Source organism: Chanodichthys erythropterus, chromosome 8, assembly GCF_024489055.1.
Source record: "Chanodichthys erythropterus isolate Z2021 chromosome 8, ASM2448905v1, whole genome shotgun sequence".
NCBI classification, from domain to species: Eukaryota; Metazoa; Chordata; class Actinopteri; order Cypriniformes; family Xenocyprididae; genus Chanodichthys; species Chanodichthys erythropterus.
The window spans coordinates 12,864,178-12,887,789 of NC_090228.1; the positions used below are offsets into that span (position 1 = coordinate 12,864,178).

Below are 23,612 nucleotides of genomic sequence, written 5' to 3' on the forward strand. Positions count from 1 at the left end.
ATAATTAAAGTTAACTTCAAATGAATTATGATTCATATTTTAGTAAATATTGTGCTGCAATAAAATGTATATTTATTTAACAATGTTGTGCATGTGTAATTTACTATTTTTACATTAAATTGAGAAAAAAAAATATATATATAGCCATCAGCCATGTTTCTAGTTAAGATCTCAGTCGACCACTAATAATGGGCTATGTTATGGTCATTGTTCTTGGTTTATTTAATTTTTTTAAACATATTATTTATTACTTTCTATTTCATAAATTATTTAATGGGTCCCAGTCTGAAGCTCAGCTGTGTTATTAGTTAACTATGAAAGATGGTGTGGACGAGATTGCTAATTTTTTTCAGGTAACTATTCTTTATGTTGTTTTACTAAAGATGACTGGTAGAGCTAGACCCCCTACACCCATCCCCACCCCCCAAACCCAACTCATCCGCTCTCATATCGAAACACACATATATAACCAGGCAGCTGCTGCTGCTTGCTTTCAAATCAACAAACGCACACTTATGGGACCTGCTGGCACAGTGCATAATGTTTGACATGTACGTTGGCAACGAATGTGCAAGTGTGCCATAATGTTTATTAACGGTCCTCTACTAAAGAGGGCTACATATGACTAGCCCTTTATGAGACATAATGCAAACAGACATATCTGGAGTTGATCAGTACAGTGCATGCATCAAGAAAAGTCCCACATACTTAAGTATAGATGTTTGCGCTAGTAGGTGCTTGTGTGTTCTCTGATGTGGTTTAATGCTTCACCGACAGTAGATACTGTCTCACAGCAGGGTGGTGTTTCTGTTTTGACATATATCTCAAAGTTTACATTATTCAATACATATTCTTAAATTTGCTCTAATGGCAGACATTTTTTTTCAACCATGCCATTGTTGCCATATTTTAAATTCTTAATGTAATGAGAAGTAAGTCATTGTTAAGATCTAGTTTTAAAATGAACAGGTAGTTATGGCGTGAACGCATCATAAGCTTGTTTGAGTAAGGAACAGTAAACGTTGGCTGTTGTTTGTTTGTGGAGTTTGGTGACTGTCTGTCTACAACTTTACGTAGCTTCATGGAATGCTCTGATGACGTGTGATGTTTGTGCCAGCAGGGTGTGTTCGAAGGTATGCAAATACATACGTTAACAGGTAGTTAGGACATCCTTTTAGTGCATTCAGACCAAATGCAATGATTGGATGAACATTTTTTGGTCCTGAGGTTTCCAGAGAGGACATGTGCATTTTTTTAATATTTAGCCCACTTCTTTTATTGATTGCTATCAGCATGTGAAGATAGTTTCTACCAGTATAACAAAAAGTGTTTATGAAAATATTGACTACCCTAAATTTTGAATGATGACACAACTAATTCATTGAAACAAACAGTTTGAACTAATTCAGCTCTAACACTGTTTTTGCTCTAAATTTGACCAATGACAGCCTTTAGGAAACAAAATGGCCAAGGAGCATGTTTATGTGCATGTTTGAATGTCGTCTTGAAGAATCTGTTGCCTTGTTGCAGTGGGATCCATTTGCTGTGGCCAGACAGTTACACAGGTACAGTCACGGTAATAATGCATAGTTCTTCACCTAATGTCTTTTTAACATCTAACCAGATTCGAGAAAAATCGTTAAACTTTCATGCATGTGACTCCAGAGGTTAGCACACAGCAAAACTTCAGTCCAGTCCAGAGCAGAGCAGAGCAGAGCAGACACAGTGTTTCATTGAGCCAGGCAGCTGGGGAAGGGTGTGAGGTTACACTAGGATAGGAAGTTGTTTTAGGGGTACTGGCAGTGGCCATAGATGGCTTCATAGGTTTGAGGTCTGCCTTTTTAACCCAAACCTGATGCAAATCATGACCCATATTCGCTGGATGGTTGAATGGAATCTTAAACCTCAAGGTGCGTCTTGTCTGTTTCTCCATCAGTGAACCCGTGTACTTCCTCTTAGAGTCATGCAGACTAAAAACTGCCACACTTCCTGTCTTTCATCTGCCCAACTGTGTTCTTGTGAGTGCATGACAGTGAGTGAGAGAGAGAATCTTCCTGCCTTTTCACTTCTGTCTGATTGTAAAAATTTGTTTGTTTTATTAATCGATGAAATTTTTGTCATTATAAGTGAGCTCTGTTGTTAGTTAGTGATGGTATATGCTTCTGGGAAGCCATAAAGGTGCAGTCACATTTACCTTTGTTTTGTGAAATTTTTCAGACGAAATCCAGTCTTTTCCATTGGAATCAACATGATTAGCAATTTTGCGAACGATTTTGCAATGCATATTTCACAGTTCAAGTTGACCAACAGAAAGCTGCTAGGTTTCAAACTGACTTCTGTGTGAGCTGTGACTGGCATAGAGGAGAAGTTGCTGCTAATCATGCCTAGCAGGGGAGACTGTTGCTAATTATCATTAGCTAATGTTATTTAGCTAGCTACCTACCTGTTTGAAGCATCAAAAGTGAAGAAGTTTTCTTATTGGAAAATACATTAAAAAGACTTTATTAGTCTATTTACATTATTCAGTGTTTTATGGGATTTAGTAAATATTAGTACTCTCTTAAGTACACTTTTTTTTTTTCTTCTTGATTTCTCAAATACTTTATTGATGAGAGTTGTGCTATTACCGGTATATCGGTATTGCAATTTTATTTTCTCTCTTCCTTCTCTCTTTTTAATAGCCTAATGATAAAAGCGATAAGGAAATCCCATTGACTTGCATTGAAGGTGGGACTCAAGCCATATTTAGAGACTTTAGAACAGTAGATTCTTTTGACTACAGCTTGTAAGCAACTACCCAGCAACCACATAGGAAAGCAACCACCCTAACAACACTCTAGCAGTGCATTAGCAAGTTTTGCATGCAACCACCACTTCAGAAAATGTAAAAAATCTAGCTAAAGTTGTTGATTTGTGCTTGGAGCTCGGGTGGTCGAGGGGAGCTAATAAAAATAGTTAGCATATTTAGCTTGTGTGAGGGCCTGAGTGTCTATTCTGTTTATCAACTGTTTATTTTTCTTCCCACCAACACTAGTAGACTTGAGACACTGTTAGTTGACTGAGGTGTCTGTCTGAGTGGATTACAAAATAGAAATGCTTAGGACAGAATGTCCACAGCCCTTGGCATAAACATAAATATTTTAGACCACAAAGCTCTCACACAGACACACTTACATTAACTGAACTTGCCTGTGGTAGAATGGTGATGTATTGTCTTTAATCATCTGTAAGTAATGCTGCGCTAACAAGCAGACAGTGTTTTCCACCCTGTTGGCAGTGGGTAAATATTTTGCCTGCACCTCAAGGCCAGCCGTTAGCATTAGGTGTCCGAGAACAAGATTCTCTCCTCTTTGTGTCTGTCTGTAATGATGAATGAATGCGTCTCAGGGAAAAAAACATGCTGCTACGCTCTCGTGCCTTGGCAGTTGATGTCTGCCTGCTGTTTTCATCCTCGGCAATCCAGAATGAACAGGAGGGATTTGCTCCTGCAGGGAGGGGGCAAACCTGGCTATTGTGTTTGTGTCTTTTGCACAAGAGACAGATTTAATTGTAATTGTACCCTGTGACTCATGCTGTTATTCAGCACGGTGGCCACCGACTTCACTAAAAAGACTGAGAACACACTTTACCTGTATGTCAGCCTGCATACCGGTTTCAATTTTGATCTCATTTTAGTTCCTGTCTGTGATTTTTTTTTTTTTTTTTTTTTTTTTTTCATTTTCGAGAATCACACAAAGAAGTGCACCTACAAGAGAAACTATAACTGGGGAAAAAAGCGGAAACTAAACTAAAATAAATGTTCATGACTAACTTAAAAATTAAAAATAGCTTCAAATTATATTTATTATTCTTCAGTATATTGAAGTATATATGGATCCCCTTTTGTCTTAATTATTCATGGCATAGATTTAACAAGTGCTGGACACATTCCTCAGAGATTTTGGTCCATATTGACATGATAGCATCACACAGTTGCTGCAGATTAGTCAGCTACACATCCATGATGCGAATCTCCCGTTCCACCACATACCAAATGTGCTCTATTGGATTGAAATCTGGTGACTGTGGAGGGCATTTGAGTGTAGTGAACTCATTGGCATGTTCAAGAAACCAGTTTGAGATGATTTGAGCTTTGTGACATGGTGTGTTATCCTGCTAGAACTAGCCATCAGAAGATGTGTACACTGTGGTCATAAAGGGATTGACATGGTCAGCAACAATAGGTTGGCTGTGGTGTTTAAACGATGATCAATTGGTACTAAGGAACCCAAAGTGTGTCAAGAAAATATCCCCCACAACATGAGCAGCAGCTTGAACTATTTATACAAGGCAGGATGAATCCATGCTTTCATGTTTACAACAAATTCTGACCCTACCATCTCAATGTCGCAGCAGAAATCTGGTTTCATCAGATGGGGCAATGTTTTTCCAATCTTCTATTGTCCAATTTTGGTGAGCCTGTGCAAATTGTATCCTCAGTTTCCTGTTCTTAGCTGACAGGAATGGCACCCGGTGTGGTCTTCTGCTGTTGTAGCCCATCTGCTTCAAGGTTTGACGTGTTGTGAATTCAGAGATGCTCTTCTGCATACCTCGGTTGTAACGACTGGTTATTTTTGTTATCTGGCCATTCTCCTCTGACCTCTGGCATCAACAACGCATTTTCGCCCACAGAACTGCCGCTCACTGGATATTTCCTCTTTTTGGACTATTCTCTGTAAACCCTAGAAATGTTTCCCAGTAGTTTCTGAAATGCTCAAACCAGCCTGTCTGGCACCAACAACCATACCACGTTCAAAGTCACTTAAAGGTGCCCTAGAATTGAAAATTGAATTTATCTTGGCATAGTTAAATAACAAGAGTTCAGTACATGGAAATGACATACAGTGAGTCTCAAACTCCATTGTTTCCTCCTTCTTATATAAATCTCATTTGTTTAAAAGACCTCCGAAGAACAGGCGAATCTCAACATAACACCGACTGTTACGTAACAGTCAGGATCATTAATATGTACGCCCCCAATATTTGCATATGTCAGCCCATGTTCCCAACATTATGAAAGTCATTAGACAAGGGCAGGCAGTAACGTCTGGAGCAGCACAGCCGAATCATCAGACTAGGTAAGCAAGCAAGAACAATAGCGAAAAATGGCAGATGGAGCAACAATAACTGACATGATCTATGATAACATATTTTTAGTGATATTTGTAAATTATCAACTTCATTCTTTATAAATCTCTCCAACAGTGTAGCATTAGCCATTAACCACGGAGCACAGCCTCAAATTCATCCAGAATCAAATGTAAACATCCAATTAAATACAGTACTCACATAATCCGACGCATGCATGACGAACACTTTGTAAAGATCCATTTGAGGGTTATATTAGCTGTGTAAACTTTGTTTATGCACCGTTTAAGGCAAGCGCGAGCTCCGTGGGCGGAGAGCACGAGAATTAAAGGGACCGCGCAGCATAAATCGGCTCATATTTAATGATGCCCCAAAATAGGCAGTTAAAAAAATGTATTTAAAAAAATCTATGGGGTATTTTGAGCTGAAACTTCAGACACATTCAGGGGACACATTAGACTTATATTACATCTTGTAAAAATACGTTCGATGGCACCTTTAAATTACCTTTCTGATTGCTCATTTTGAACTTCGTACACACACAGTGACACGTTAAATAGCCAAAAATGTCTGTCTGATGCTTTACATAAAACTATGTAAAAAAAATATTGCAGATGGAAGCCAAAAGTACTATGTTCATTTTTCTGTCAGAAAATGACAAAAATGACTCTTACTGCATAGAAAGTGTCTTGAGCATAAATTCCATGCTGGGTTTGTCCCTTATTTTTCTGTCCTGGCTAGGACATTCTTTTCTCACAACAGACTTCTAAAAGAAGGTGAAACCCTAGTGGTTTTCTCCCGCATGTGTGCTGACCATTTACAAAAATTTTTTTTTTTTTTTTTTTTTTTTTTTTTTTCTGTTTTTAACCCAAAGGGCAAAGCAGAACAAGGCAGCTTCTCTATAAGATGATATACCCAAACACATGCTTGTCTGGACCTGTTTGTTCACACAGGTTTATAAACACTCATAATCATCTGTGCATAAGACAGCATTGTGCAACCAACCGCAACAGCTGTTAGCAATCCATGTCTAAGCATGTGATGTTTCAACGTACATGAACGCTAATCCTATCGGTGCTCGCTCTTGTTCCTTAATTGTATCGGATACTTCTGAGTGAGGTGATTGATCAGTCTTTTGAGTGTGTGATTAGATTATGCATGTGTGTAAAGGAACATTGGCCCAAGGGTCTCCTGTAGATTATGGCTTAATCCATACAAATCCATTGAAGGGGGAGGGAGCAGTGAGATGGAGGAAAACAGGTGGGTGTCAAGGCACTGTCTTGTGAGAAGAAAACACATTTGGCTTGCTTTGTCAGCAGCTGGAGTTAAACAGACATTTAAGTTGCGATTGGTTTTAACACACAAGAACCAATGGTGTTTTGCATCATTTGAATATGTGGAAGAGCAAATAAAATTTAAGAGTGAAATTTGTGGTGAATAATGACAAATTTGTGTTTGTTCCTTAGTCAAAGTTGCTTCAAAATACTTGTATTATAACATGAATACTGTGGACCACGTAAATGGATTTTTTTTTTTTCCTCCTTTGAAGCTTTATGGAGTCAAAATTGCCTTTTTTTTGTTTGTTGTAGGGAAAAGGTCAGCTTGGACAATCTGCTGAATATCTCCTTTTGCGTTCCACATTGACAAATCATATTTTATTGGAGCGGCTTGACGATGGGATAATGACAGAACTATTTCCTTGATGTGTACAGGATTTATGGACAATTAATAGCGATCTATTTTAAATCTGTGTCACCGATGCCTCAGAGGAGAAGCACGTGCCTTCAGTTCTGCCGAAGAATTGGTGGAGGACTATTGAATTGTCTTTGTGTACAAATGAAGAGAGATTAAAAGTCAACCTTGCTGATGAATGTCTTTAAAAGCAGGAAGGTGGAGAGGAAAATGACCTTTATTTTTCTTCCCATGCTTGTATGAACCCATCTCTTCCTGTGTAGTCTTTAAGAAGAGAGGAAACAGGCGTCAAAACTGCCTCAAAGGCAAGAGGAAGGGAGAAAACCCCCTGCAGCCTCCAGGCTTCAGTATTTAGAGTGAGTGTGTGTGTTTATGCCTGTACATGCATGAGCAATTGCTTTTGTGTCTATCCAAAAGGGGCTTAATATATTGGCGAAAGTAGTCCCACGTGTCATTGAGCACAGCCAGACAGCTCAGCATGGTGCTTCTCCACTGGAGGCCTTATGATCACAGCAATGGGCACAGATTCTTTAACAGGTCTGCTGAAGCTACACATACACACACATATTCGCCCCTTTATCTTTTATCTCACAAGTCTAGTCGAGAGCGACCTGTACAGGCTGCCAGACAGCAGCATTCCTTCCTGAACGGATTCTGATCTCAGGTGTTAATGTAAGAAAAAATCGAGGTTGTTGCCCATGAGCCATCAATCTGGTCTTCAGGATCGTGTTTGTTCCGAGTCTCGGTGTTCATTGGGAATAAGCAGCTAATGATGGTGCTACATCCTTCAGATTTGAATCAGAAAACATTGTGCAGACTCACACTCTTCCTGGGTGTTTCCACTATTCTCTCAGCCTCTGCACATGCTTCTCTGCCTAAAATAAACCTATGATGTTTAACCCCTTGGTGATCGCAGCCACTTACAGCTACAACTGACGACGAAGCCAGCTGGTGTCTTAAAACAGTAAACACTATCTGTCTCTCTCAAGCTCACCCTGTCTCAATTGGTTTCCCTTGTATCACTGTGGAAGACTAGGAGTTACATTTAAAAAAAAACAAAAAAAAACAATTAATTATCAGTTTATTCATTGAAATAAATCAAGTTAATATTATTGTTGAAAATAATCAAATGTATACATAAATTACATTTAAAATTCACAAATAAATGTACATATTTCAAATGTTAATAAAATTGTTAATGGTGCCCTAGAATTAAAAATTGAATTTATCTTGGCAAGCAAGAACATCAGCGAAAAATGGCAGATGGAGCAACAATAACTTACATGATCTATGATAACATGTTATTTTTACATGTAACATGATATTTTTAGTGATATTTGTAAATTGTCTTTCTAAATGTTTCGTTAGCATGTTGCTAATGTACTGTTAAATGTGGTTAAAGTTACCATCGTTTCTTACTGTATTCACGGAGACAAGAGCCATCGTTAATTTCATTTTTAAACATGTGCAGTCTGTATAATGCATAAACACAACTTCATTCTTTATAAATCTCTCCAACAGTGTAGCATTAGCCGTTAGCCACGGATCATAGCCTCAAACTCATTCAGAATCAAATGTAAACATCCAAATAAATACAATACTCACATAATCCGATGTATGCATGCTGCATGCATGACGAACACTTTGTAAAGATCAATTTTGAGGGTTATATTAGCTGTGTGAACTTTGTTTATGCTGTTCAAGGCAAGCGTGAGCTCCGTGGGCGGAGAGCACGAGAATTTAAAGGGGCCGCAGCCTGAATCGGCACATTTATAATTATGCCCCAAAATAGGCAGTTAAAAAAATTAATTAAAAAAACTCTATGGGGTATTTTGAGCTGAAACTTAACAGACACATTCAGGGGACACCTTAGACTTATATTACATCTTTGATGGCACCTTTTAATATTTAAAATTTAGTAACAAAAATATAACAAAATCATAAAATCAACGTTTTGAATTTTTTACTTTTTATTTATTTATAGTTAAAAGGTTAGTTCACCCAAAAATGAAAATTCTGTCATTAATTACTCGCCCTCATGTCTTTCTACACCCGTAAGACCTTAGATATTTTTCATAAAATCCAATGGCTCAGTAAGGTTTCCATTGCCAGCAAGACAATTAACACTTTCAATGCCCAGAAAGCTACTAAAGACATACTTAAAACAGTTCATGTGACTACAGTGGTTCAACCTTAATGTTATGAAGCGACGAGAATGCTTTTTGTGTGCCAAAAAAACAAAATAACGACTTTATTAAAATTCGAATCAGTGGTTCGGAGTGCGTATCAAACTGACAAAGTCACGCCCCCAGTTGTGAACCATTGAAATTTCGAAACACTTATGACGTAACAAAAGCCTTGTTTCCTGAAATCACTTGACTTTCACGATCTGAACCACTGATTCAAAAGAAAAGATTCGTAAAGCTTTAAAGCTTCATGAAGCAGTGTTTTGAAATCATCCATCACTAGATATTGTTGAATGAAGTCGTTATTTTGTTTTTTTGGCACACAAAAAGTATTCTTGTCACTTCATAAGATTAAGGTTGAACCACTGTAGTCACGTGAACTGTTTTAAATACGTCTTTAGTAGCTTTCTGGGCATTGAAAGTGTTCATTTTCTTGCCGGCAATGCAGGCCTCTCTGAGCCATCGAATTTTATAAAAAAAATCTTAATTTGTGTTCCAAAGACAAACGAAGGTCTTACGGGTGTGAAACGACATGAGGGTGAGTAATTAATGACAGAATTTTCATTTGTCATAGGTGAACTATCACTTAATTAAATTTTGTTAAATGCCTTTAAATGTCAATTTAAACATTTGTATACATTTTTCTATATATTATTTTAATAAAAATAATACATAAAGCTGCACTGCTAATTTTCCTTAGCACCTGCTATTCATGAATAAATCTTCAGTTCTGGTCTTTTGTTTTTATGTATTTAAATGATTGAATATTGAAAATGATTCTTGAACCTTTCGTGGTATAAAACTCATTGCCTCCACAATGTCGGATTTTAGGGGATAAATCTCTGTGTAATTACAGTCATTAAGTTCATGAAACTTGAGACTCTGGCATCGAAAAGCTACAATGAACGATAATCGTAAAGAGGGCAGCTTCCACACTTCTCCTGGGAGCCACACAGTCTATCGCACCATATGTTTTAAGACGACCACTTGAAATTGACAGCTCTGTTTCCCAGTAGAGCCGAGAATCATCATTTGATACAAGCACCCTTGAGACGAGCACTCAGCTGGTTAAACTCTCGCACAAGTCACAGGACACATCACGGTTTCAACAGAGCGTAAACATTTTGCCTTCATGAGCCAGTCTGGGCCGCGTGAGTGTATGCTTTGAGTCACGGTGCAGCCTACACAACAGCTGACACATGACACACACTATAGCATCATCAAAATACGGACAATGACAATGGCAGAGTCTGCTTGAGAACTGTGTTTTGGATGCATGTTGTGTTCAAGCCGAGATGGCAGACTGTGTGTGAGTTTTTGAGAGCGTCTGGTCTCTGTCATGGTCTTGGTGTGGTGGTGAGCGTGTATTGTCTTGCTCAGCGAGGGTCTGACTGCTGCTCTCTGTGCCAGCAATATGAGAAGTGACAGCCTGACAACCATAGCTAATGATGGGAGTGTCGTATTGAGTTGCCCTGATGCCCTGTGTGTGGGTCAGACCCACGGATTGTGTTTTTGCTATCCGATCTGAAGAGCTGAACCTCTTGATAATTATTGATGGTCCGAGAATAAAGGCTAAGTGAGAAACTTGGTTTGTGAGATTAATCTGTTGGTCTGAATGTGTTCTTTTTGTAAGTTGAAAGGTCATTTTAGTGCCTCATCCCAGTTGTATTTTCTCTTAACTTAAGGTTAATTGTTATTTTAATTTGGATGATGAGTCTCTTATTTCATCCTGATTAAAGTTAATTCAACTTTTTCCTATGTGAAATTTGTATTAAGTATTTTCTATATATTAATTGTGAATTTTGTTTGGTTTTTTGCTTTTGATCAAAGCTCTTAAGTTTGCCTTAACAGATTTCATTTAGCATTGAGAGTAAACATGAAGTCACAATCCTGAGTGGACTCAACGAATTTGTAGTGAAGTTTTATGGACCACAAGGAAGTAAGTCTGTTTTTAAATTGTTTACACCTTATGAAAACATTTCCAAGTCACATTTCACCCCAAAATCAAAAGAAAAAAAGCCTGTTTTAAAGGATTAATTCACTTTCAAATGAACTTTTACCCCAAGCTTTACTCGCCCTCAAGCCATCCTAGGTGTATATGACTTTCTTCTTTCTTATGAACACATTCGGAGATAAATTAATAAATATTCTGATGCATCCAAGCTTTATAATGGCAGTGAACGATACCAATGAGTATTAAGCTGAAGAAAGTGGTTCCATCCACATCCATCCATCATAAACGTACTCCACACGACTCCAGGGGAAGCGATGTGTTTGTGTAAAAAATTGTTTTCATATTTAATCAAGTTATGAAGTAAAATATCTAGCTTCTGCCAAACTGCTTCCGTATTCAACTTAAGAAAAAACAGAACTGGCGTTGCATCAGTTAAGCTTTTTCCGTAAGTTTAATAGGGAAGGCGTAGGATGTAGCGTAAGCTTTGTGATGTTGCCATGACAGAGTGTAAGGATGATTTGGAAAGAATATGCCACCGCTACGTTTACATTACGCCTCCTGTCGTTTTGCTTTGTATTTAAATAAAAAACATTTAATTCAGTTGGATAACAGTCCTTCACCGCTCCATATTTACAGAGTACGCGCGATCGCTAAAAGTGAAAGTAAACGTGAGCGCGCATTCAAACGTGATTTCAATTTCATTTTGAAAGCAGCTCCCTGATGAATGCAAATATCTCTCAATATGAAAGCTATTTTAGGCTGGGCAGTGTAGTTGTGACCATCTCTCACCTCTGTATCAAAGAAAAATGTGGTCTTTCTTTGCACTTTGAATATTTGAGAGTGTGATTATGGTTGCACTTATTGTAAAGTGTTACCATAAAAATGAATAACAGTTTTCTCTTAATCTTATTAAGCACAAACTGTAAGATTTCATTTGTTAACATTAGTTAATGCACTGAACTATCATGAACTAACAATGAATGACTATTTTTATTAACTAACATAAACAAAGATTAATAAATACTGTAGCACATATATTTCTCATTGTTAGTTGATGTTGGTTAATACATTAATGTTAATAAATGAGACCTTATTATAAAGTGTTACCATTTTTATTTACACTGTCTTTATTTCTATGATCAATTTGTGGAAAGGAGTTCAGTTAGGAGGTCAAAAGTTGTAGAAGCTCATAAATCATCTACAGCAAGGCATGAAGAGACTGAAATCATACAGAAGAGAAGTCCGTCAGTTGAGTTGGTGGCAAAACCTTTTACAGTACTTGAGTATTGTTGTCTTTTACTGCATATGATAATTCATACTCAGAAAATAGAACTGAAATGACATTGATTACAAGATGATTAGTTAAAACATTTCAAATACACCTGCAGAATATATTTTCTAGTCACGTATTTCGCCATCTTGTCTCGTCTCGTGAACTCCATCTCGAGTCTCGTCTTGTGAGATACCCGTCTCGTCACACCCTTACTTGTTACATTATTTTTTTTTTTTTTTTTTTTTTTTTACACAAATGCATTGCTTCACGTCAGAAGGCACCCGTTGGTATCGCTCACTGCCATTTATAAAGCTTGGATTCATCAGGATATTTATTAATATACCTCCGATTGTGTTCATCAGAAAGAAAAAAGTCATATACACGTAGAATGGCATGAGGGTGAGTAAAGCATGGGGTAATTTTAATTTTAAAGTGAACTAATCCTTTAAGACCATATGTTTTTTGACATTTATGACATAATTTTCATGACAATTAAGAGAGCGCACCCATATATATATATATATATATATATAATATATAATATAGACGCATATATATATATATATATATATATATATATATATATATATATATATATATATATATTATATATATATATATTATACATATATATATTATACATATATATATTATACACGCATATATATATATTATACACGCATATATATATATTATACACGCATATATATATATTATACACGCATATATATATATTATACACGCATATATATATATTATACACGCATATATATATATTATACACGCATATATATATATATTATACACGCATATATATATTATACACGCATATATATATATATTATACACGCATATATATATATATATTATACACGCATATATATATATATATTATACACGCATATATATACACAGTGTATGATTATATAATACAGTAATATCAATTGGGGGAATTTATTTAATATACAAAAACTATGATAAAAATGTCATAAATAGTCATAAATAATGTAATTATATTAAATACAAATAAATGTGCAAAATAATAATGCAAAAATAAAAATAAAATCATGCTTTTTTTTTTAACACACAAATCAAAGGCTTCTAAATGATTCTGTATCATTACAGTAATTTCTTCTTTCTTTCTTTTTGGAGTGAAATATGACCCAGTCATGTCCTTGACAGGTTTCGTGACATTTACAGAGTCAATTTCTTTACCTAGCTATGACGACACTTTTGCATATTTAAACATGCCTATCTTACACAACTTTTGGTTTGGGACATGCCGTCATTGTTCACTGAGAAAACATCTTGTGACCCTTTTTAATTGTCATATTATCTGCTGTTAAATGATCTCTCCACTTTGAGAGGTAGGAGCAGGTCCTATCCGCAACCTCTGCGGCTAGGCTTTACCTTTCAGAGTTTGAGTCTGTGGCCACAAGGGTCAGATTGCAGAAGGCTATTCTTGGAGTGAGCACACGTTGCACCATACCACCATATCACGCGAGGCCAACAGCACAGCTTCCCTGTCCACATGTGTACACACCCACACATGTGTCATTACACATATAATTAATAACTATCTAATTAAGTATTACAGTTACACCCACACACCGTCACTTTTGAATACAAAGACCTTTACAGTTAGTCATATAGAGTTTGCGTTATAAGCATTACTGCTTGTCTTTTTTAAGTCTGCGTTACATGTTAGAGGAGATGTGAATTGTTTCTTGAATAGTCATGTGTGTATCTGTTTTTCCTGTCAGCACCATATGAAGGGGGCGTATGGAAGGTGCGAGTAGATCTTCCTGACAAATACCCCTTCAAATCTCCCTCTATAGGTACAGTATTACTAGTTTCCCAAAGAGCCATTATCAGCTGAGTGCTCTTCAAAAGCCACACACATTGGTGTGGTTGTGAAATGATGGGTTGAGTACATTCGACACACTTAAGGTGTGTATGGTGGAAAAAGTACATGACATCCCTGTGATGTCATATTTAATTTTCTGTAAAGATGGTGTCATAGGAGAAAGGTTGGGAAAAGCCAGTGTTGTGCATTTGTATTTAAGACCATTTTAAGACCATTAAGATTTTTTTATATTTATGACATAATTTTCATGACGATTAAGCACATCTCCTGACCCAAATTCTAATTATTGCAATTCAAAGCATTTTAATTTGAATAATTTAAATAAATTTAAAGTTTTATCTGGATAAATGAATGGTAAATAAATAAAATAAATAAAAAATTTATATTTATTTAATGAATATTTAATACAGTAATTTGAATTGGAGAAATAGTCATAAATAATATAAAGCAAAATACAAATTTATGCTATTTAATTAGTTTTAAAAAGTCTAAGGAAATGTATGTAATCAAATGCAGTTATTTCTATGTATGATCTCATTCCATCTTTCTTTTTTAATCTCTTTCCAGGATTTATGAATAAGATTTTTCATCCGAACATCGATGAAGCGTAAGTCTCTTTAGTCTGAGTCTGAATTTGCCTTCTGGTGTGCTCTGAGCAAAACATTATATTCTTAAAAGGATAGTTCACCCAAAAATGTACACTTGTCATCATTTACTCACCCTTACATCATTCTAAAACTGTATGATTTTTTTTTTTTTTTTTTTTTTTTTTTTTTTTTACTACTGTGGAACACAAAATAATTTTGAATAATGTTCATGCTGCTTTTTTTCCACATATTCAAAACATTCAGTGATCAGGGGCCATCAAGCTCCAAAAAGGACCAAAACTGTTATGAAAGTAGTCATTTAAAGACTTAAAACACAGTCTTTCAAAAACATTAAATAGTTTTGTGAAGAATATATTTCCTTAAATCCTCCATTCCATTCCTCAGATCGCATATCTTAACTCTACAAGTCATGCAATGGTAGACATCAACATTTTTTTTTTTCAGCAGTATTTTAGTATTTTTTTTTTTTAAAAATAGCATTTATTTTAATATTTTCAGTTTTTCATTTTTATTTTAGTTCAAGTTTCAGTAATTTTGTTTGTTTTAAAAAATATATATTTCTATATAGCTTTAATTTATTTTTATTTCGGTTTCAGTTAAAATTATTTTTAAATAACTTATTTCATAGCTAAGGTAACATGTCATATTTTCAAGTTTTTCATTAATATTTTATTTTATTTCAATCCCAATTACAATAACAACACTGGTTTTGAGAATAAATGTTCTTTTTTTCATTTCTGGGTGAATATTTTAATGTTTATTCACATTAAAAGCAATGTGACAAAGCGAAGAAAAATGCTGTTCATACTGAGGTCAAAGTGAAGAGAAAACTTTGCATACCTGCAAAGTGTAATGGGTAACACTGTTCTGGAATGGAGAAGTGGAAGCCAACAATGGGATGGGGTGTCATTGTAGATCACAGTATAATGATATTAATTTTGGTCATTGCCCCTATTCTAATGCCAAGACTGTTATTCTTTATCCAGGTCAGGGACCGTGTGTTTAGATGTGATCAACCAGACATGGACCGCTCTTTATGGTATGTATATGTGATCTTGGTCACTGTGCATATGTCTGCTTTCATGTTAAGAATAATGCAAAGCAAGCCATTGCTTGAATCGATGCAGCCTGAGGAGTAGAATAAAGTCTCTGGCCCCTTATAGAGGACCGTGGTGCACAGTAATCCTCTTAACCTCTCTGAATGAGCTAATACCTGCAAGGTCAGAAAACGGCATCAGCTCACCTAACAACCACACTTAAACGGCCCATTCCTGCCAGCAATCATTCACAACAACGCTGCCTTGTCTGTTTGCAGCTGTCGGCCCATGTTTGTATTTATAATAATATAATAGATCGTCACAATTTCAGGAAAATTGTCATTTTTAATTGATGCTAGTGTAGTTAAGTTGTTTGCAGCCTAGTGTTGAAGATTCTGAAATACTTGATTCTGATTGGTCTACATTCCAATGTCAAATTGTTTTATCATACAGAGTTGTCATGTTTCAGTAGTGAAATTTTATGATTCTGTTTGGTACCAAAGCATGCAGTCCTCTTTTTTTCCCCGCAAAATAATGAAAACTCAAATCAATCTTGTTTTTAATTTTATTTTATATTTTTATTTTTATTATATAATATATATATAAATATAAATAAAATATTTTAGGGCTGTCAATAGATTAATTTTTTTTTAATGGTGCACCCTTAATCGCGATTAATCACACACTTATCGTGAAATTAAGCTTACACCATTTATCTTGTTTAACATGTCCATTTTGCCATCATTGCCTATATCCAGCAAAGTAAACCATCAGATTGAAGTGTGATTTTCACAAAACTGTATTTTTAAGCTTTTTCCAAGGTGAATTTTGATGTCTTTGCAAAAAAGGACACCAAATTATATGATTTCATATAATTCATTCATGTATGCAGGCTACACCAAAGCGCAAAAAAAAAAAAAAGTTTCTGAATTCACAGTGTATAGTATGTGCAACAGCGAAGAGCTTGTTTACATTTTAGACAAGTCAGGTTGCGAGACTGAACAAGACCACATGGAGATGCCAAAAAAACCTAAACCAACTGCCTTGACTTGCATATATACTAAAGCACACAGCAACATACACAGGACAAATCCAAACATTATCCTGAATGTGTGTGAAAACAACGTGAATGTACTGAAATGTGTCTGTGCATAAATACAAATGGCGATCAGTGTGTCAAGAGCGCTCGTACATGATTTGTTTGCGCATCAATATAGCAGACTCATGCGTGCTTCTGTACGTCACCGCAATCGTCTTTACTTTGATTGCAATCCTCATCTATCAAAACTTTCATAGCAAGAAGCTGGTTTGCTTTATCCAGCTGAGAATCATAGTTTTCATATCTGGCCATACAGCGGGTGGGATGTTTCGACGTTCCCTTCAGAAAGGAACAGAGCGATGCGGGAGGGCTCATGCTCTTCAGATACAATGACACAATATGACAGAGAGTTTGTGTTTTAAAGCGAAACATACATTGGAATTAATAATTCTCTCTTCCATCTCTGATATAATCAGCATGGACTTTTAAGATCATCTAACTGTGTGGCATAAATTACGTTATGATGCAATTTCACATGTTTCCGTAATTTTTTTTTGCGTTAAATGCATCAAATTATAATATCTAATCTATCTTATCTATCTAATCTAATCTATCTTATCTATCTATCTAATCTATCTATCTATCTATCTATCTATCTATCTATCTATCTATCTATCTATCTATCTATCTATCTATCTATCTATCTATCTATCTATCTATCTATCTATCTATCTATCTATCTATCTATCTATCTATCTATCTATCTATCTATCTATCTATCTATCTATCTATCTATCTATCTATCTATCTATCTATCTATCTATCTATCTATCTATCTATCTATCTATCTATCTATCTATCTATCTATCTATCTATCTATCTATCTATCTATCTATCTATCTATCTATCTATCTATCTATCTATCTATCTATCTATCTATCATAAATACTCAGCTGCTTTATTTCATTGTCCACGTTGTGTTTTTATAATAGTGACCGCTAGAACGTACAGTACTGGTTATGAGAGAAAAGAGAAGGATAGAAAGAGAGATAGATCTATGTCTACAGCCCCCACACTGAAAGGGAGATTAGGCCATAATCATGTCACTCACCACAAATCCTCCATTTTGTGCTGTACGTAAGGCTCATAACATAAGACTTTTACTCTGCTCCTGTATTAAAGGCTCTACTTCCTCTCTTTCTCTCTCCTCACAGATCTCACCAATATCTTCGAGTCGTTCTTGCCACAGTTACTGGCCTACCCGAACCCCATTGACCCTCTGAACGGGGATGCGGCAGCCATGTACTTGCACCGGCCAGAGGACTACAAACAGAAAATCAAAGGTGATTTGGAAAATTGCGGTCTTTGACTTGGTGTTCTCTTGGTTTAACCTCCATCCGGCCTCTGGTTTTATATCTGTCACCATGTTTCACATCACCACTTAATAATATCTTCTGCTCTGAAAAATTTATGTGAGTAAGGTTTATGTTTAGAGTAGTTTAATAGCAACATACTGTGCTTAATATTTTTGCAGTATGAATACTGTGCACAGTATTCACATTTTCTGTACGCGTAGATGACCTACATTATTTGCAGAAATGTGCAGTATACAAACAGAGCAAGCTTTATATTGCTTGACCTGAGCTTCCATTCCAATGAGAAGTGTGAAGTGGTCAAAAGTGATGTCCGGCCTATGAAAACTGGCATCTTTAAAAACATCTATTAAAAATTTTGTAAGCATATTGCATAGTTGTGCTTGGTCAATTCTTTTATTTGCGATAACACAATGAAACGTGCAGAATTGCAGATGTAATTTTTTGGCCTGGCTGTAATACAAATAAATTATGAACACATGTAAAACAAGAGAGAACTGATATGAACAGCTGATTATGTTGTAATCATTGTATGCTTTTTCCTGTGAGATTTTAGTTTTTTATGCATTTTTATTTTTTATTTTTTGCATGAAAAAAAAAAACCCTGTAGTTTGCCTTTTTTGCCAAATAATTTTGTCAGATAAATATTTTAACCAAGTTAAGTGTTTTGTTCTTCCCTCATATTTAAGATGTTTAAAAAATAATAAAATATTATTCTCACATTTTGATGGTTTAATCAAATTTTTAGGGTCATTTAAACCAAATATCTCCTACGGACATCACTTTTGGCCGCCACTGTATATCAGTCGTATAACTTATTTTTGAATTAAAAAAAGCCAAATTACTGTCTTTACCATTGTATTTCTAAGAAAATACAGTTGATGATTTTATTGATGATATTAATGCTTTTCATTCAGCAAATTGAGTTTCCAAAAGCATGTTAATGGATGACCATGTGTGACATTTTCATATAATAAAATATTTTGGTAAAAATTCACTACTGTTAAAGTTGGGGGTCAGTATGACTTATTAAAAAATTATTTATATATATATATATATATATATATATATATATATATAATATATATATATATATATATATATATATATATATATATATATATATATATATATATATATATATATAATATAAAAAATAATTTTATCATTTATATATCTGTCTGACTATATATTTTCCCCACCCATCTCTTTCTGTCTCCCTGTTTCTATTCAGAATACATCCAGAAATATGCAACAGAGGAGGCTCTGAAGGAGCAGGAGGAAGGAGCGGGCGACTCCTCATCAGAAAGCTCCATGTCTGACTTTTCAGAGGACGAAGCTCAGGACATGGAGTTGTAGTTAAGGGCGACAGTTTCTCCCCTTTACCACAGAGACTATATTATTTCCTAACCATGCGAAGCAGACTATAAAAGATTCATATTTAAACAAGGTGATTTTTTTTTTTTTTTTTTTTATCGTTATTATTACTAAACCAGGATTTTTATGGATATCTAGCATTGACGATGAATACGGCACACTCTCTAGGTGTTCTATCTCTACTTCTTGGTGGTTGTTTTTTTTCCCCCCTTTTTTTTCTCTCTTTCACTCTCTCACTCGCTCTCTCCGACACCCCAACAAAAGAAAGGCTTGTAGTGTTTCCCCCTTGATTCCACGTCGGTAGCAGCGTAGCTGGAATGCATGTCATCGCCTCCCTAATCCACCTTTTCCGACGCAGACTGACCGGACAGAGGCTGTATTTAACCGGGGGGTGCCCTTGTGATGTTACTAACGTACTGAGAGTTGTGTCCGTGATGCTCTGATATATGAATCCCCTCAGCTTAGACCTTTTGCAAGGACGGTCTTCAGGTGGAGTTGTTGCAGTTGGATCGGACACGTTTTTGCCTCATTACTTCCCTTCACCTCAGCGGTTTGATCGATCCTGTTCAGTCATCTCAGCGCAAGTCATTTCGAATTATCATTGCTTCCCTGGTTGTCCTGTTTTTTTTGTTGTTTTTTTCTCATTTGTTTCGACAGCTGTTTTAATATAGAAACGCTCAAGTGGGGAATTTTTCTTTTTCTCCTTTTTTTATTTTTATTTTTTATTTGGGTCTCACCTTGAGGGGAAGTTTCCACGCTGTACATTTAAAGCAATCATCAGGATTTTACAGAACGTCGCACACATTCTGCTCACCAATCAAGCCCATGATACAGCGCCGGCGGAAAATATCAGTACGACTCCCTTTAAGTTCCTCGAGCGTCTTTTTAAAGAGGATGTAAAATGTAGAGGCTAGCACACCGAAGCTCAACTGTTCCACTAGCTCGATGTTTCTGGCTTTTGTTCCCTCGTTGTGGAAGTCCCACACCACAAAACGTGGCTCTACACTGTGTGACCTTCACAAAACAACCAGGAAGTGACTCTCCTGCTTTACGGAGCACAAATCTTTTATTTTGTACCAACATTGTATGCACAGAGTGTTTGTCTTTTTTTCCTCTTTCTGTCTCGCACCCTCTCCCTATTTACGAGCATCTTTTTTGTACATTTGTTGTATGATGCGGAAGTGGAGTCGTGTAGGACTTTGTTGGTCTAGCATAGAAGAAACCTTAAAGAGAAAAGAGACAAAAAAAAGAAAAGACTTTTACTAACATTTGTAGAGTTCATCATCTTTTCCTATTGCTTGTGCATAACTATGATAGCTGTTGTTTGACCTCATGTAGATCTAGTTAGTTTTACTGGGTGGTGAAATCAAAAATAGTTGTTCATATGGATTTAAGGTTTCGTAACCTGCTTGTCCGAATACAGATATTATTCGAAGGATCCCATTTGGTAAGATCTGCCTCGGAACTACTTGTGGTTTTAGAGAAGGCCGAGTAACATTCACTAATGCTGAGGTGGGGTTTTGCCGCGACGGTGTGGAAACGGGCAGATATCTTCTGTATAAAGAGCTTTTGAATTTCAACATCTGCAGATATCATCAGTGGCATGTTGGTAACATGAAGAACCAGATTTAGTTTGTGTGCGTGTGTGTGTTTTCCAGTATTCTCACAAATCTCGCATTCTGAATGCACTTGCAGATTCCTTCATCATCCAAAATGTAAATGAAACAGGGTTGAAGTGTAGCGTACGACGTTTCAAAACAGACGTCGACCCCAGCGGAATGGCATTAGGGGAGGTGTTTCATTTTGGCTCGTGCGATCGATCCAGAGCTGCCTATATTTATCCCATGGCTTTTTTTTTTTTTTTTGCATTTTTTTACGTTCTCTCCTGTTATTCATTACTAATTAACTCAATGCTTTATGGGCAAAGCATATGACCTTGTTTTAGCCCGAGTCAAGAATTTGCCAAATTGTGCAATGAAAAAAAAAAACCAGAAGTCTCAGTTGAACATTTTTGAGTCTAAATCTGTTGATGGGGGTTCATATTTTCAAGTAAAAAGAAGAAAAACATCACTTATATGCAGTATTGTATTAAGAGGAAGTTATGATAGTCACAAGGAGAGAGATTGCATATGTTTAGAGAGGGCTTTGTTTCTCATCTTTCAGATATGTATAGAAGAAAATGCTTCTTGGTTGAGGTTTGGTTGCCATGGTAAACATTTTGCCATGCCAAGCAACACACACCCTGACAAACACAACAGACTCAGCTTCTCTGTTTCATTTCTGCTTCATTTTTGATCCCTGGACTTTAATACGAGAGGCAAAATGTGGAGATTTAATTTTGAAAAATATATTTTTCCTTTGTTTTTAAATGTCATGTCAAAGAGTAAAATGACTAAGGATCTGAGAATCTCAAATAAACAAATGTATAAGTGTGCTTCCAATATAATTAGAAGTTATAAAGATTTTTTTTTGTGAATTTATTTACTAATTTCTGGATTCCTATTTTTCCCCTCATGTCAATAACAGAGGCATACTTCTGGAGCAGGTAATATGTGCTGAAAAGTTTTTTTTTTTTTTTTGTTTTTTGTTTTTTTTTGGGATTGAAGGGAGTTTTTTTTTTTTATTGTTTAGTGGGTGGGGTGGAATAAATAATTACAGTGTGTTCTTTGTGTTTTGCACCCATAAGCCCCCAGTGCTTACACACACGCACAAACATTGCACACATTCACATCCAGGGGACAGCAGTTATTAATGACGTGGTCTCCAGCTGTTTGTTTGCCTGAGAGAGAGAAAGAGAGAGAGAGAGAGAAAGGAAGAAGAGATCTGTCTTCCGGCTGCTGCCGTGGTCTCAGAGGCTCCCCCTGCTGGCCTCTAAGCCAATGGCATCGCGTCTCTTGCATTAGTGTTGACGAGCTCTCCAGTGCACTTTGCATGCGTCCGGTGTAGAGTCCAGTCTAGTTGAGTCCTGGCTGTCCACTCCTTTAGTCCCTTAAACCTGTGCTTCAAGAGGGTGCTCAGACATGGGGCTTATGTGGGCACACAGCATGGATTTTTTTTTTAATAGTATCTGTATCTAGTACCTAGTGTGTGATACGCTGATTTTAAAAAAGAAAAATACACTTTTTTTTTTTTTTTTTTTTTTTTTTACACTTTTTTTTTTAATTATTATTTTTATCCCAGGTATTATGGTAATTTGCCCCTTTTATTTCCTTAACCATTAATCTTACTCTATTTTTGCCATTCTTTATTTTCTTTTGCATTGTGAAGTGGGCATGCCTGTCACAAAGGACAAATGCTCTTTATCTATAGGATTATAATCTCTTAAATAGCTGTGTACAGTAAACTGTAATAACTTCTTTTTTAATAAAATATTAAATATGTGTACAAACTGCTTTGCATCTGTCTTCAGTATGAGTCATTTTTTTCTGTCAGTGCATTTTGGTGCCACATCATTTATGTGTTAATTTATTGGGTGAAATGTTAAAGGGGACCTATTATGGCCCTTTTTACAAGATGTAATATAAGTCTCAGGTTTCCCCAGAATTTTTCAGCTCAAAATATCCCATAGGTTATTTATTATACCATGTTGTACATACAAATTTTTGAGTGGAAGGGAAAATATGCTTTTTTTGTGTGTATGTATCTTTAAATGCAAATGAGCTTCTGCGCCCCACCCTGTTTTCCAGAAGAGGGTGGAGCCTACAGCTCGTGTTTCGAATGTCTCATACTCTGCCAAAAACTAACAAAACATCTGTTTGGTTTTGATTATTATCTCTATCGCAGTCACGCTCGCGTGACATTGCAGTTCTTCATCATCATGAAAGTTTATTATCTGTCAGCGTTTTAAAGACATATCAGTCGAAACTTCTGATGTAGCCTATGGTTTTCTGTCACATCTGAAGCACGCGCACAGAAAGCTGGATGTCAGACGGAACTTCCTGTGAGTATTAAAGTTCTCTTTCATGTGTTATTGCCCTTAAACTGTCAAATACACACAATATTATGTAAAAACAAAACATACAAAGTCCACATAAACACAGTCTGTTATGTCTGTGAACCTAAACAGCAAGGAAAGAAAT

General features: G+C 36.0%; 1 protein-coding gene across 1 annotated transcript in view; it reads left to right on the forward strand.

The window, feature by feature from the left end:
• The window catches only part of ube2h (ubiquitin-conjugating enzyme E2H (UBC8 homolog, yeast)), a 36,048-nt gene extending 13,136 nt beyond the window's left edge, over window positions 1–22,912 (forward strand). The window contains exons 2-7 of the mRNA XM_067391868.1: window positions 10,868–10,944; window positions 13,996–14,070; window positions 14,667–14,706; window positions 15,694–15,746; window positions 17,998–18,126; window positions 19,391–22,912. Coding sequence (XP_067247969.1) covers window positions 10,868–10,944; window positions 13,996–14,070; window positions 14,667–14,706; window positions 15,694–15,746; window positions 17,998–18,126; window positions 19,391–19,515 — 499 coding nt within the window. The 3' untranslated portion in view covers window positions 19,516–22,912. The remainder of the gene's footprint in view (window positions 1–10,867; window positions 10,945–13,995; window positions 14,071–14,666; window positions 14,707–15,693; window positions 15,747–17,997; window positions 18,127–19,390) is intronic.
• Window positions 22,913–23,612: the final 700 nt, after the last annotated feature.